The 17189-nt window shown below is 40.1% G+C and overlaps 1 protein-coding gene across 1 annotated transcript in view; it reads right to left on the minus strand.

The window, feature by feature from the left end:
• Positions 1 to 17189, minus strand: part of LOC146325264 (ERC protein 2-like) — a 232680-nt gene that overhangs the window by 135054 nt on the left and 80437 nt on the right. Inside the window, exons 10-11 of the mRNA XM_084721167.1 lie at positions 15028 to 15165; positions 6557 to 6745 (exon numbers count right to left, since the gene is read on the minus strand). Of these exons, the coding sequence (XP_084577293.1) occupies positions 6557 to 6745; positions 15028 to 15165 (327 nt within the window). The remainder of the gene's footprint in view (positions 1 to 6556; positions 6746 to 15027; positions 15166 to 17189) is intronic.

Below are 17189 nucleotides of genomic sequence, written 5' to 3' on the forward strand. Positions count from 1 at the left end.
TCATTAGAAAAAACCCCAAGGGGTGTCTGGTAACTATTACCACTCGACAATCTGAACAAATGCCTCTTTCCCATTATAACAGAACCACCAGATAAACCATATGCACAAGTTGTTCCCCTGCATATGGGAGATACAGCCACGGGCACAGCGTATGGAGCACAACTAAATGTGTGAAAGGTTTTACTTATTGTATTTTAGATACTGGCATGCATAATGACGTAGCTCAGACTATTCCTGCATTCATCTGTTGTCTGAATAATTGGAAAAATGAGTTGCTATGACTTGCTGAGTTGTTGCCTGTTGACGTCATATATGCAGGAACACGGCAGATGAAAGTAAATGTTGTTGGAATAATGGAGAAAATGAGTTCCCGACTGGAAAAATTCACTAGGAAAAAACATGTGAATGCCCCCTCAAATCGGAACAACAACTTGGAAAGTCTGTGAAAATTTTGATGCACAACTTGCATGTTGTCATCTGTTGATGTCATATACATATAAACAAGGTGGACAAAGTTAAATGTTGGAAAAAATCAGAAACAATTTGAAAATTTAGTTCCCAAATGTGAAAATACACTGGGAGCTTTCACATGAATGCCCCTTAAAGTCAGAACAGCATTTTGGAAAGTCAGTGAAAATTCTGGCACCTGACTTGCCAAGTCATTGCATGTATGATGCTGACATCATACACGCAGAAACACGGTGGATGAAAGAAATTGTTGCAGGAACAATCTGGGAAAATAGTTCTGGGACTGGGAAAATTCATATGATGCCCCCTCAAGTCTAAACAATTCGAAATGTCGGCAAAAGTTTTTGCACATGAGTCGCAAGTCTGCTTAAGAATACTGCAGAAACATGGTGGATGAGAATAAATGTTCAGTTGATCATTTTTTTAATTAATTCATAGCAAGCACACTTGGTTAGCAACATGAATCCTTACTAAGACTCTAGTCTCAGTCAATCCAACGCCCAGACTCTCCAAAATCAACAACCTGCCCTATGCTTTGTAGTGTCCATGTTGTTTCCATAGTATGATTTAAAAGCTCATGAACACATGGGAGTTGGAAGAACGACTTCCCAACTCGGGAAATATAACGATCTGAGGGTCACGTAATTGCAGCATATGACTCTGTTGTTTTGTAGACTTGTGTTTTGTTCACATGTTTATGTGTACAAAGTATGCACATGTGTATGTGGATCCACTGATATGAGTTTGACTAACCTGTCTGCAATATACATAGACATGTGACCTCCCTGAGCCCCATAAGCTTGTCACTGTACGTGTATACACACGTGCCTGTACTAAGGATTAAATACTGGGAAACTGGGGAACACTTGGCCTCTGGAAGGCAAGCAGAGTCATTGTTTACTTCATCCTCACCCCCATTACCTCCACACCTAGCCTCACACGCTTGTGCACACACATCAAACCCAATCTGAGCTTGCAGAAAATGCATTAGGCCTAAGTGGACCAGAGTTTGTTATGTTCTTTTAGGGGAAAACACAGACAGGAAGAAAGTATGGGCTGAGAGCTTGGCGGGTCCAACAGGAATTTGTGATATTATGACAGGAGGGGGAAGGCCAGTAAAGATACAATTACATATATGGTCACTGAAATTATTATTATCATTCCTGGAAATGTCTCTGAAGTGTAAATATTACAAATAAGTTAAATATGTGTGGCCACCAGAATCTGAACTGTATTTAACTCCTGGTCAGGGGACACCCAGCCACACTGTGGCTGGTTAACATTTAAAAAAGTTTTGACTCCTCGAAGTAATATCTTTCTTTGTACAGACAACATTGAATCTTATTATTATATTATTATCTGTCAGTGCAAAAAACAATATCTGATCTCATCAAAACAGTTAAGAGGGGAACAAAAAAGAAAAAAAAAAAGCAACAAAAAAGGCACAGTAAGAAGATATGACATCCGCACTCTTTTGAATAGGACTCAAAAGTAATTTGAGGTGTGGTGCCTCCTTGCTGATCTAAGCCAACCCTCTCTAGAAAGGTCACTGCCTTCCCTGAGAATCTTTACTGGTTTTCCCTTTGAAGAGCCAGTGTTTAGTTCCAGAAGTCCTTTATTAACCTCGGAATCAACAAATACTGTTTTATGAGAAGAGGATGAGGATGCAGTGAAGTCAACAGAGCTCTGAGGTCAGGATAAAAAGCACCGCTAACAGCTTGGCTGAGTCAGTAATACAAACATCTGCAGATACAGTGAGTGGACCACTGTGTGTACACGACCTGATGGCAAACACAAACTCTACATCTGTATCAGAGGTAAATGACTACATCAGCGCAGTCAGGCGAAAAGCTTGTTTCCCCATTTTTGGAGGAATTTGTGATTAACGACAAATGAGGACATTTCTCATACAACAGTTACATTAATGTAACCATTTCAAAAGGATTTACTGTATGTTTTGTCTGTTCACGAGAAAAATAATTATCTGACAAGCTGACATTGTGGAATTGCAAACGTTTCAGTAACATCAATATTCTAGTAGCATTAACACAAGTGACAGAAAGGGGGAATTCAGCTTAGGACATTTCTTTACTAAATAAGATCAAGCAGCTTGCCTTTTATTGTTGTTTAACATGTTTTGTAAATTACATTAATTTGGCAGATGGTTTTGTCTAAAGCAACTTAAAATAAGGACATTGAAACTTGACAGGCACAGGAGGAAGTGAAGAGCTCATTTGCAAAAACAAATAAAAGCCATTCTTACTACTCTATGAGGAATTAACGTGTATCATTAGCTTTGTAATGACTAACTGAATGGATTGTAATGCAACTTAAAAATTAGAGATGTTCTGATACCATTTCTTCATCCCCAATATGGTACTGGTACAAGAACAACCCTATTAAAATGAGACTTTCCCCAACTTACTCGTTTGTAACAGCCTGTGGACTGATTTCTATATAAGGATTCAGGACATTTTCTCCCAGGAAAATTTAAAGGATGTGGCATTTATGTGTGCTGCTGGGTGTCTTTCCTCTCTTCAGTTCCCCTACAGAGACAACAGCTGACAATAGTTTAGAAATGGAGTCTGCTAGTGTCTACAAATGACCAGCACCCACAACAACATAAGCCGCCATCTATCAACATGATGCTGGTCAACATGTTCAGTCTGAAGAATCCACATCGTATCTTTAAATGTCCAGTGTGTAAGATTTATTTGCAGAATATGGCAGAATATAACACAGGAGTATGTTTTCATGAACATATAATCAACAGAAAATTGTTGTGCTTTCCTTATTTTAGAATTAGCTGCAAATATCTATGGGGGGTTTGGGTCGTCTTCCGTGGAATTCACCATGTTGCACCGGCATGTTTCTAGAGTAGCTCAGAACGGACAAACCAAACACTGCCTTTTGTGTTTTGCCCAAGTTTAGTGGCCACCGTAGTCTGTCCTACATGTTTGAAAGGGGAGCAGGACACAAGGTGTTTGCACTCTGCAAGCTTACCATTAGATGCAACTACAGGACACTTTGAAATGAATATACCAGCAGCAGATTGATATTCCCCAGAGTTCACAAAAAGACCACTTAAACCCTTCGAATGCAACTCCATGTAGCGAAAAACCTCAAGCATGTTCAGTAGAGTACAAACCTGGGGTGGGGCTTTGTTTTCTTTGTCTTTTTTGGCTTATGGTTTGTTTTTTAGAAATGAGACATAAGTACGTTCACCAATACATTAATACCTATGAAATATTTTGGTGAAAGATGACCCGTATGTCTGCTGTCCTGACCTCAGCGGGCAGTTTATTCCATATCTTTGACTGAGATGAGCGAACACAGGGCCGGCCGTCAGAGTGACAGCGCAGTAAATGCAGAACCGTGTGACTTGACCGTGCCTTTTGGTTTTACGGTTTAACTTAAAATCATTTTAGTTTCACTGATGCTGGATTCTTGCCATATACAACACAAGTGAAGCTTCCTCTGTGCAGAGCACACTGGAATTTTATTTAGCACTATTCTAGTACAGTATTTAGACCAAATGTACACGTGGCTGTCAGTATCAAATCATGTTGTACAGTGGCTGATGGCGCTGAGGTGAATGTGTTTATGTCTGTGGTAGATTAGTTTGATCAGATTTTCTTTTCAGGCACCATGTCAGTTCACCTCTGACACACTGAGTATTACAGCCTCACAACCTGTCACACTCCACTGCACTACAATAGGATCAAACACACGCCGACAAACTCACACACACGCAGACACTCACACATCCACGCAAACACACACCAACAGTTGTTTCTGTGCTGGCATGCATGTGCAGACACACACACACACACACACACACACATACACACACACACACACACACACACACACACACACACACACACACACACACACACACACATTCACTCACAAATACAAACATGCAAACATCATCTGTCTTTTTGAAAAATCTGTAAGTTTACATAACAGGCCTGATTGCTGCCGAGTACACAAAATAGTCCAATTATGGCAACACTTCTGTCGGAGTGTGAATCTGCTCGCTACAAAGAGTTATTGAGCTGCTGTCCCTTTCATGTGGTACCACGTCAACATTCAACAAGATATCATTTCGCAGGAATGAGATGTGTGTATGCTTTTTATGAGTATAAAAGAAAACATTCTCATAAATTCTGGCAAGGCGAGAGTCTGTCCTGGCTTGTAAGCCTGGGAGAGGGGAAAAAAAGAGAGAAAAAAGACAGCAAGGCCTCTGACTTGGCACCCGAACAGGAATAGAGGGATCTTTTACGTCCATAAATCACTCTCTCTTAATTCATCCCTTTATCCTGTGGGACAAAGTGCAGGCAGGCCCTTTGCTAGGGAGTTGCTAACAATATAGTGGATGCTCAGAGGGAGGTAAGAGAGTGGAATTACTATTACTGTAGATGTTAGCAGTGTAAATACAGGGTGCAAACAGCATATTACAACCACTGCAGAGTGTCTGTAAAAATAAATTCTTTTAATTCTTTTTGTACAATAAAAAATAATTATAAACTGTCGTTATGTTTGTTTGAAGTGTTCAAAGGTTGCGCAAAAGGTACTTGTTATTATTTGTTTTATGGTGTCTGTGAAATCACATTTTGTGTTTGGGCTCATGTTAGAGGTTGGCACACGTATTGCTGCGTGTGCAAGTCTGTTAGGATGAGGTTACTGGTGAAATATTGATGGCTGTCTGCAGTCCACACACATACCAGACTGGAACTCTTGAGCTGTTGTGTACAGTGCTCATATCAACATGCACACTGATTCAACCACAAGTAATACAACAGATTTTTGTTTTGGATATTTTAGATATTTAGAGAATGATTACAACAATGGCCAAAACATAAGTCTAGAAAATTAAGCAACACAACAGATCTCTCTCGCTCTCTCTCTCGCTCTCTCTCTCACACACACACATACACACACACACACACATACACATACACACACTTTTTTGTGTTATCTACACCAGTGGTTCAATAATGTGCCCCCTGTGAAGTATTTTTGGCAGGTCCTATTTCTGCCCCCGGATAATATTTGCATCCTGGATGGACGCGCTGTGTGCATCCAGGGTGAAATAGCCGTTTGGTTACTTGCACCCAGGTGCATCTAGCCTAGCATGTCACAGACAAACACCTAGGTCTGTAGCCAATGTTATTTGCACCTGAGGTGTAAATAGCCATAGCCAATGTGGATTTTTACACCCATATGACAAACCACAATCTTTTCCTAAACCTTAACAAGTAGTGTTGTTTCCTAAACCAAACCAAGCTGTTTTATTTCCTAACCTTAACCAAGTAGTTTGTTGTCTAAAGCTAACCAAACTGCAAGTGATAACTGAAAATAATCATTTTAAAAAACTAAATAAATTCCAGATTTTTTGTTTCTATTTATTGCTAATAAGATTTTTGGCTAAAAGAATGTTGATTTATTAAACAGCTTTACTTAACGGCTCTGTTTTTGCTTTCTTTTTCACTTATTTCTCCACGTTCTCTGATGTGTTGCTGCAACATTTCAAACATAAATCCATCTTCCTAATTTTTGTCCATTATTCAATATTAAAACTGGTTCTGCTCATACTTAATGTGATTGTGTTTGGTGCATTTACCAGCCAAGTTCATGCTCCATCTGCAGACTCACAGTAGTTAAAGGAAACACCTACAACTACATGATACACACTTGAAACAGTTAGGTTCAGGCACCAAAACTACTTGGTCAGGATTAGGAAAAGATCTCTGAGGTGTTGTGTTGTGAAGTGGTTGTGTCATGTACTGCAAAGTAATGTTAACCTCATAATTTAAATTCAATCAAGACCTGCCAAAATTGCATTAAATACATGTTAAGACACTTTAAGACCCAAAATTCAGACTGCTGAACATTAGACTTACAAAAGATCCTATAGAAACCCTGTACGGTATAATATTTTAGGAATTACACAACTTTTAAGTGTTTAAACATTTTTTCAAAAATCCAGAAGCAGTACTCTTAAGCACTGCAGGGAGAAACGCTGATGTACACAACCTCACTTCCTGCGGTACCATAACAACATCACAGTACCCATACTGACCTCTCCATCAGGCCTCTGGATCTGGTTCGGGCTGGTGTTCGCCGGCTGATTTAAAGAGAGTTTCTGGGGCTGCAGGGCTGAAAGTTTGTCCTTTAATTCCTGGTTTTCCTTCCTCATCTGTTCCATCTCCTCCAGCCGAACCCTGTCCTCCCGCTCCTTCTGCTCACGGAGATTCTCGATCACTCGCTCCTAAGACGTGGAGGCAATAAAAGACAAAGGAAAAATAATATTTGCTGAGATGTGTGAGTATGAATGTAGGAAAGAGCCTGGATTCTTAAGCTTATGGTATCTATATCATCTCAATAAAAGCTTGTTCAGATTTAAGAAATGTCAGAAAATGGATGTTGTTTGGCTTCCAGTAGATAAAAGATTGTCAGTCCTTCACAATTACAGTTCTTTCCTATCATTACTGAAAATTTCGAGCCAGTCTCTTGTTGAATAGGCTCACCAGCATGCTTCGTAGAGTGAGGCCAGAGACAAACTCATAAATGCCCGTCATAAATAACACAAGCATAAATAATAGCAGGGACATGAGGAGATCAGGGCCAAGCAGAACACAGAGCGAGAGAAGCAGGAAGGAGGAGAGAAGAGTTGAGGGACAGAGACAGATTTATGGAGAATGGATTGGACAGTACTGTAGATCACTTCCTAACAACTCCACATCGCCTTCTGATAAACCATGTTGGAATGTTTACATCATAATTTTCTCTACTCTCTAATCACATCGGACAGCGGGAGGACCACGGCTTTGGGCATTGGCCCGAGACCAGGTCCGCACCATGGGTGGCGGAGCATGCAAGGTGTGTGTAGTAGGTGCGTGTTAAGGTGCATGTGTGTGTGTGTTTAGGTGTGGACTGAAGTGATTATCAAGGTGTTTACTCAGGTGTTTATTTAGGCACAGAGCACAGCTCAGCAATGAGGCTTTACGATGTGGCATCGTTGCATGATTGGCAGCTTTAAACCCCTGGGTAATTGGACAAATACACCCACTAACTAGACCTGGCACAGTAACACAGTGCAGAGTGGGCTCTGGAAGAGAGGGCGCGAGAGAGAAAGAAAGAAAAGAGACCACATGGTTAATAGGTCCTGGGTGTTTTCCCCACACTCTTAGAAGTAAAGTTGCTAACTAGAACCTTAAAGTGTTCTTCAGCTTGTCCCAGTGGAAGAACCCTTTTGGTTTATGGCAGAATCTTTTATAAAGGTTCCACTTAGAACCCTTTCAAAAAGTTCTACCTAGAACCCAACAAAGGTTATACCTAGAACCATCTGTCAAAGGTATCGCCCAGATGAGAGGTTCTACAGAGAACTCTTCTATGGTGTAATAGTTCCACCAAAGACCCTCTCCGGGGGTTTCTATCCAGAACCTTTCCACCTTCTGGATGCTAGTAAGAACCCCACTAAGTGGGCTCTCCTGTGAACCGTTTTATATCCTAAGGATTTTGTCTAGTACCCACCTAGGAGGTTCTAACAAGAACCTTGTTATATTCCAATGGTTTTACTTGGAACCTACAGGGGGTTCTACAGAGAACCCTTTCATATTCTAAGGAATTTATTTAGAACCCATTCAGGGGCTTACACTGAAAACCCTTTTATATTAATGTACAAAGAAACCTTGACGAAAGGGTTCAAGGATTTAAACAATAGTTGTAGAACTCTTCCAAAAAGGGTGCTTTGATTAAAAAGGAGGTTTTAATGGACCTGCTAATAGCACTTTGCAAACCCATTCTTCAAAAAAGGGGTACTCAGAAGCAAATGGTTCTGGGTAGAGCCCTTTTGGAACCCTTATTTCTACGAGTGCACATTATGAAATATCTCTAGGATGTTTGGGGTTTAGGGAAAGAGACCAGGATGTGATAATAAAACCTGCCTGTATAAGGCTTAAGTGTGGAGCACACGTAAACACAACAAAAACTCACACACATCACAGACACACACACACACACATGCGCGAGCACACACACAGACACACACACACACACACACACACACACACACACACACACACACACACACACACACACAGACCAAAGAGCAGGACTCGGCTTGGGCACAACGCCCCGGCCTGTTAATTAGAACCACAGCACTGTGGCTAGCGACTGGCTCCAAGAGCAGGTTTGTGACAGGGTGTGTGATTAGCAACACACACACTCACTCTTGTAAACACATTACACACACCCTGTGTTGACCACAAAGTCTGAAAAGCTCGCCAACGCTCTCCTCATCACAGTTGAATTATATGTAGGCTGCATCAGAAGTGGTTTCTGGGTAAACAGATGGGCCAAGTAAGAAAAGGGATTTACAGTTTATTGTGCCATTATGCTATTCATTTCAAAGTCTGTCGGCAACAAAAACAAATTTAGGTGATAAAAGATCATTTTAAGTGAAAACATCGATGTGCTGAGTTGGTCCATGTGTTCCAAAGGGAATGAAACATCAGTGTCTATTAATAGACTAATTTTTGTGAGCACAAGCTAAACAATTCTTGATTGAATTGATATAAATTCAGAGTGGTTTAATTAAATAAAAGGAAGGAAATAATAGCAGCCAAATTCGTTCATACCATAAGAACTCGAGGATCCCTGGGTCCAACTACACTTCAGCTGCTTTCCCATGATCAGTATTAAATCATTTCACATTGTGTGAAAAACATTTTTTCTTTGAGTAAGTGTTATTGGCTGATGTAGCACTAACATTGTATCTACTGAACAGAACCACTAAAGAAACATTGAGCTGAAACACTCAGATTTTAAGTTGTTGGAACTTTGACCTACTTTTAACCTCACCTTGAAAAATAACACTAATGAATCAAAGCATTAGTTAAGGCAAAGCACTAAAGTTAACTGGCATCAGCTGTTTTCAATATGCTTCACAATGATTGACTTGTTCACTGTTGTGGCCAGTAACATCCAATCACATTCACGCAGGTGTACAGCAAGGACATTATAACCCTAAATCTCTGTTACTCTGATGATGATGCTCATGCCAATGTCATTTGCTGCCACAGCTGACCTGACCATACCTCTTACTTTTGATTAATTGATCAAGGAGATTTGCGGTGTACCTTCTGCAGCCCTTCCAAGACTTGGTGGTCAGGTGGTTGTCAAGTATTTGCTGTTTGTCTGCGAATACAGCCAGAGGAGTATTTAATAGGCTTTGACTCTCCATCGTCAGTTACATTGCATGCTTTGAGTCAGTATAGGCTGTCTTCTGCACACATGTGACTTGGTTTGACTCAGCGTGTTAGCCCAGCACAGCACCTCCACTACAAGTTGGCTACCCATATGAGGGTAATGTCTTTTAACTGAAACGTGCTTGTCCTGAGTCAAGCGGCTAGTCAAACTAAAACTAAACCACAGACGTTCAGTCAGAAGCTGCAAAACTACTGACAGCTGAACACACAGAGACTTTAAAAATCATCCTTCTCACTATTTTGAGTTGAATATTGCAATGCAGGCTTATTTAAGGCTGAGAAAGGGGGGGTCACCACATGTTGGTGGTGGCGGACAAGATGTCACCACAACCTGCTTGGAGGCACGCTTTGGCCTATTCTGGCGATGGGCGATCTCACACATAACTCAGCAAAGCTTGACACGTTATAAGAGGTGATGGAAATTGGCAGCTTGACTTGACATGACCAAAAATGGAAAAGTCCTATGAAATGACTACAGCAGCATTATGTATTCATTTGCAATGAATGTGTGTCAATTTACATTGGCATTGTTCAAAAATTACCATCATGTAGAAGTTGAGCAAATTCTTATGGTGCTGTCTGGCAAGTGATTAGCTTGTTTCTAATGCCCGAAATTATAATTTGATACTTCTTCTTCTTTTAGGTGTATTTTCCCCTCAAAGCTTAAAGTTGTTTGGGTTGTTTTTTTCTATTAGCTCATGCCTGCTATTAAACCAATCACTTGAGAGTAGTCAGTCAGACTTGGTTCATGACTGTTAATATAATAATGAAGTTTAAAGCTTAAGTCCTGCTAATTGCAAATTAGGTTAGCTTTAAGCAAGTAAGAGAAGGCTTGGTTTGAATAAAAGCATGTATTTCTGTGTATAGTCTGGTTACATTTTAGCTGTAGAATATTTCCCTTGAATCAAGATAGTATTAGTATCATTTCTTATGTTCATCTGAGATCAGTCAATGTGTTCTAGTGTAAGAAAATGCTTGTTACTTCTCATAGGTTAGGTAATTGTGTTCTTGAATTGGGATGCTGTTTGTATCTTGCTAAATGTTCATCTGAGGTATTATGTCTGAGCTACTTCTCAAATGAGATAAGCTTTGGGATATTTCCCATGAATCCAGATACTGTAAGTATCCTGCCACATGTCTACTTGTGATACTAGATTTTGTCTTTGGACTTTTCTACCATTCAAAGGAAATTGCAGTGTATATTCAGGATTGCAGTGGTTCTGGTGTTTTGGGGGTTCTAATGCGCTCCCTGCTAATAGTTATTAAACAGGGAAAAGCCATTTTATATGAGGGGTTTAGCTCTCTGCAGAATCCTCGTCATTGCCTGGTTTTATTCTTTTTTCCCATCAAATCTAACCATATAACCATTTGCTATAAAATGGTCAATTTTTTGACATAAGTGTCTCTGACTGAAATGAGGCATAGCTGTTAGTTAGTTCAGACAGAGCACTGAAGTCGTGCTTGTGTAGAGTGACTGGCCACAGCTGTGTGCAATATGCTTCACAATGATTGGCTCATTCACAGCTGTGGCTAATAACACCCAATCATATTCATGCAGGCGTACAGCATGGATATTATAACCTTACATTTATCACTGTTATTTTGGTGATCATGTTCATGGCAAGGTTGTTGGCTGCCAAAGGTCCCTCCAGTGCTTCAACACCTTCATGTGGTATTTTGTGTTGTTGTTTTAATTCAGATTTAACATTCTCGCATGTATAGGGAGATTAGCTCTTAAAATCCTCATCACTGTTTGAATTCCTTGAGAGCTCCCTCAAACTACAGAGCCTTGTCCACCAAGTCTACCTATACATCCATTTGCTGTAGTCAAACAAAATGGTCAATTCCTAATTTTTTTCTTTGCATGTGTAGTTCTGATCGAGTGTTAAATTTTTGCCATGGAAGCTCATGACCATATTAATTCAGTTCCTCACACTAATATGCACTACAGACAGTGCAGGTCACATCACAAGTAACAAACTTAAATTGGCAACAGAAATATATACCGGCAAATGTAAAGGCATACACATACACACATAGAGTAAATGCACTTTGGAAGCCATAAATATGTGGCAGCCACTGGAAAACAAGCGGTACAGCTGGACATCCACATCTGTCCTAACTGGGAACTCTATAAACTCTTAAGCAGCAGCCGGTGCCAACAAAAAGTAAACTAGCATCCATCTTTTAGCCTGCAGTACAAACAAACATGTTAAATGGGAACCATTTTTTAGCCTGCAATGCCAAAGCAATCGTTTTTAAGACTGAAGTACCAACAAATGTGTGCTAGCAACAACTTTAAACATGCAACAAAGCTGAGTAAGATCGAGTCACTCTGAAATCAAGCCAGTCAGTTCAAGGTAAAGTGTATAGTATATACTACCAGGCTAGGATTTGACATCTACATGATCATGGTCAGTTCTGTGTATAACATCAAGTCTGTCCTGTGTTCAAGCCTGTCTCCAATTAGAAATCACTGGCACCCTGTAACCATGAGTGCAAATTCATAAACACATTGCTTAGAGTTTGGGAAGCCAAAAAAACAGACCGTTAGCAATAGTATTCCAGATTCTCGAAAGCACAACTCATTTACCCAGGAATACTGTAAAATCAATAGGGTTTTATTGGGTAAGTGATCTGAGCGATGAAATGTAGTGCATTTTACTGAAAACAACACACCACAGTGGCCAGCGAGGCCATTCATCTTTTAGTGTTAGTGGCGGCGTGCTAGCTCAGTAGTGTTGAGGTGAGGCTTTATGGAGACCAGCTGCTCCCTCATGTTGCCAGAAAACAACAAAAGCTGAATGTTTATGACCAACATCCAGTCCGTCCACTCACCCGTCAACCCATGTGGAGTTATTCTGCTTAGTTCACCTTGATTCACGTGGTAGATGCAGCTCTGTGACTTTATGCTGCAACATGTCTTCCTATGGGTGCATACAGTACTGTGCTTAATATAGTATCTGCTGAGGCTATAGAGGCCTGCAAATTCAGTTAAAAAAAACAAAACAAGATATCATGACTATATTTGCCAATATTAGAGCCAAATGATAAAGTAGTAGAGTTAGTCAAAATACCAGAATTTTAAACTTCAATACAATACCAGGAGAAAACTAGAGTTTCCAACCTGCATGTTGTATGCCTCTGCCAAAATTAATATACAATGTACAATATATAAAAACCCACTCTATTGATGGTACAAATGTATGACTCCAATGAAGATATATTTTGAACTGATTAATGAAGGATTGTCATAGCTGCATTGGCTAAACAGGGACACATGTACTTGATTAATATGTAAGGATGGATTTTTATAGTGTATAGGTAAATGGCAAAATGTTGTGCTTTTGTTTTCTACTGGCATTTTTAGATGCCATGCACTGTTTGCAGTCAAGTGATTCCGATGAGGCTCAAATTGAGAATGAGGCAAAGTGAAAGGCAGAATGGACGGAAAGATGAAATGCCATATTGTGCAAGTTATTGTTAACTTGTTGCATTGTCTCAGTCAATATGTGTGAAATTTGGAATTGCCCAAGTTATTAGCATGGCTAAAAAGCTATTTTGACATAACAATGACCTTTGACCTTTCAGTCAAACGTATCACCAATTTCGTGACCAACTAACTGTGAAATATGGTCACAATGACCTTTTTTCTTTCTGAGTTATGGTGTTGAATAATGGACAAAAAATGTAGCACAGTGAAGTTGACCTTTGGGATAAAAAATATCACTACTTCATTATTTTATCCTATTAAACATCTGTGTGCAATTTTGTCAAGATTACTACACCAATTCTTGAGTAATGGCCAAAAATGAGTTTGTGTGTTCATGTTGACATTGACCTTTGAGTCAACATCTTCATTGATTCATTGTCCAACCAACCTTGAAATATGGTCATCTATTCTTTGGTTATTGCTATTGCATATTTTGTGAGGTCAGAGTGACCTTGACCTTTGACCACCAAATTCTAATCAGTTCATTCTTGACTACAAGTGGATGTTTGTGCAAAATTTGAAGAAATTCCCCCAAGGCATTCCTGAGATATCACATTCATGAGAATGGGACAGATGGACAATCTGAAAACATAATGTCTCCAGGCATGGCTGCTGCCAGTGCAGAAGCATAAAAACAATACTCATTACCACTTATGATATTTTTCTTCTTTTCTTTTCTTTGATTAGCAGCCTGCACACAGTGCTGATACAGAAAAAGTCACTGGACACTGTCTGGTTTTGCTGCAAGCTAAATTTCAGGCAGGATTACAAAGACTGAACTGAAGTCTTAAGTGATGGATATAAGATTTTAAACATGTAGTATCAATCAGTACTTTTCACAATCCTATAAGGTAGGAGGAGGGTCATAAAAACTACACATTTTACTAACATTAGACCAGGACTGTACACATCTCATTGAAACTTTTCAGTACATCTAGTCTGCACTGTCTCTCACTATGTTCACTCATGGTCACTCTTGCTAATTCTGTCCTCTATATGTGTGTGGCTGTTATCGGTAACTGAATTTCTATCCCTCTCTAATGCTTTGCGACTGTATTTCTCTTGCCAGCTCTGTTCTTTCTCTTCTTCTTTCATATGTCTTGCAGAAGTTACTAATTTTTTACTCTGCCTCCACCCTTACATTCCTTGACCTCTCCCTCCCTGAATTCTGAGGCCACCTCTTCCATCAGGGCTGTGCCTCTTCTGCCATTCCACTTTTCCATCCCTCCATTCCTCCCCTTCTCAAAACTTCTATACTCCCCTTATTCTATAGATCATTCCCTCCCTATGTTCAGCACAGTTACAGACAGGGACTAATCCTCTGTCTATGTTCACCTTAGACCTCCCTTCTCCCTGTACCTCCTTCTCTCCCATACTGTTTTCAGAGAGGACCTCATCTAGTGTGGCCCAGGGTCTATAAATTAGGAGGCTATGTCAGTAAATTATTGCAGTGAGTCATAGCAAAGCACGCAACTTAATTAAGCTGTATACCAGCTTCCTGAAAGACCGGTGTTCCTCAACGGGTAAAAATTTCCAGTCGAACTGGTGGTCTAATGGCTTCATTTTGCGAGTTTTTATTGTCCACACCTGACAAACAAGTTTTAGGCCCTTCATTAATACCATGCTTAACTCTCCACACCATCTGTCCCACAATTATTCTAAGAGCAGCATCAATCTACATTGACCTTCACCTTGAGTTGCTTTGCTCAGCAGTTGCTGTCAGCTTTTCTTGGCCTCATCTTTGGCTTTTTCAACAAAGTCACCATCACCCCTCCTTCTTTTCAGTACCTTTTCTGAGAGGGCTTCCTCCAGTGTGGCCAGGGCTGTGTCTGTGTTGCTGGAGTCAGTTTGAAGGCCCTGGACCCTTTCCCTCAACCCAGCCAGCTGTTTGTCCTTATCCTTTAACTGCTCCAACAGGTTCTCAATCTGAAGAGAGAAGGGCAGAGACAGAGAAAGAGAGGAGCTGAGGTTAGGAGCATGTTGATGTGCCACGAGCACTTAATCACAAATATTAAGAGAGTCATGGGTTTAGAGTGAACCTGAAAGGTTAAAGCTGGGATAGGCAGTTTGTTGTTTGGAGTCACTGGGCAATAATCTTTAATCTTTAAAGGAGCAGTAAGTAAAACCCTAGCATTCAAAAATGAATACTTCTATGGTTGAATTGAGTTGTTTCTCCATGCCCCCTCCTCCCCGGACTCAAAGTTCAGGCAGGTCGCCTACAAGTTGAAGGACACTGACCCTACAAGATGAGTACAAGATGAGTGTAAAATTATACCTTGACAAGCAACAATGAGTCCTACACTGTAGTCGATCAGCTGTTTATAAATGTGTAAGTTTGTAAATTGGTGTAAAGCTAAGCCAAATGCTCCAAAAATACACATGCTAGAGTTGGAGTCCAGTGACTGTCTTCCAGACTCTGTTAAAGGTAGAATCAGTGGGATTTGTCCGAGCTGTCTGAAATGCACCAGAAAGATAGCTGATTGTTAAGTTTCATTCTTGGGACGTCAAATACCAGTTTTTTGCGTTGGTAAAGCATCCGAGCACTGCAAAATAATGAGAAAACAAGACAATACAGGTGGAGACTCTGTAGATACAGACACCAAGACATACTTCTCATGATGATTGAATGAATTAGGTTTATATAAGTTGACATTGTCTTTTTTAAGAAACGGTGCACGTGATGTCTTTAACTTATTGCTTAATTCAAACATAATCAACATATACTGCTTCTAAAAGATTAAACAGATACTAACTCAGTCTGTAATGTGAACTCCATGTGAAGTGTACAAACGTGAAACAGGCAGTGTGTGGAATCGCACAGGCTAAAACAAAAACAGTTGTTCTGGCCTAGAATGGAAATTTCAAAGGAGAACATACCAACCGTAGCATTGTTGTTGGGGAAACCAGTATTTCAACTTAGCATGTTCCTTAATCTCTGATGACATATCATGGTCATGTCATGATTTAGTGCAGTAAAAATATTTCATTTTTCTCCATTGAGAATAATACAATTCAAGTGGTTTGAGGGAAAACTAGACTTCTGTTCCTCCTTTTCACTTCATTTGCATCAAGCTTAGAAAATCTAGCCTGTGACAGGAGTCTTTGACCAATCACTGCTCGGTAAGATGTTAGAGTCTCATTCCCAAAATGTCAGCATCTGATGACCTGGGACGAAGACTTAATGATCAATCATCTTTGAACCACCAATCAAACGTGTTGGTAATTTGACGACCCAATGAGACTTGACAATCAATGATTGTTCTCCAGAATTGCTTACAGCACCTTTAAGTACCATTTGTAACAAAGTACCCAACTGGACTACCATGGAGAATTATCTCACTGCAGCTGATTCATCGATATGAATCCAGACACTGAATAGTGTGCTCAGTCTCTGGCTGCATTCTCCAATTTCCTGCTGTAATGTCTTCCATTCAGGCCTAGCATCTCACAGATGAGCAGCAATGAAAGCCTCTGCTGTCCAGCTGGGTCAAGACAGTTATGATGGGATCCATGAAAAGAGAAGAAGTTAATTCTACTGCCGATCAGAGGGCTAAAGGCTCATTTATGCCCAGTTCACATACAAAAACAGAAACAAACTTACTAGAATACAAACTTCCATTTGTCCTTTATGTTGGCATGGATTTTAAGGTCATTTTGAGGGTGTCACTCAGAGTCAAGTTAGCCCAAAGATAAAGAAGAAGAGTCAAAAGTTTCTAACAATAAACATGGTGAAACTGGAGGAGGTTGTGATAATGTATCCCCTGAGAAAGACATAAAGTGGAGTCAGCATTGTAGATGGTGGTAGTCTGTGCGGCCATCATGACATGGGAACTTATTCCTGTGGTTGTGTCTCATTTGAACTATTGGCTACACTGCTACATTGGACTGTGACAAGACTTTCCTTGGTAGAAGAAACTGTAGCATTAAGTAACTGACATACAGTAAGTCTA

Source organism: Lutjanus erythropterus, chromosome 6, assembly GCF_056507025.1.
Source record: "Lutjanus erythropterus isolate fLutEry1 chromosome 6, fLutEry1.hap2, whole genome shotgun sequence".
NCBI lineage: Eukaryota > Metazoa > Chordata > Actinopteri > Lutjaniformes > Lutjanidae > Lutjanus > Lutjanus erythropterus.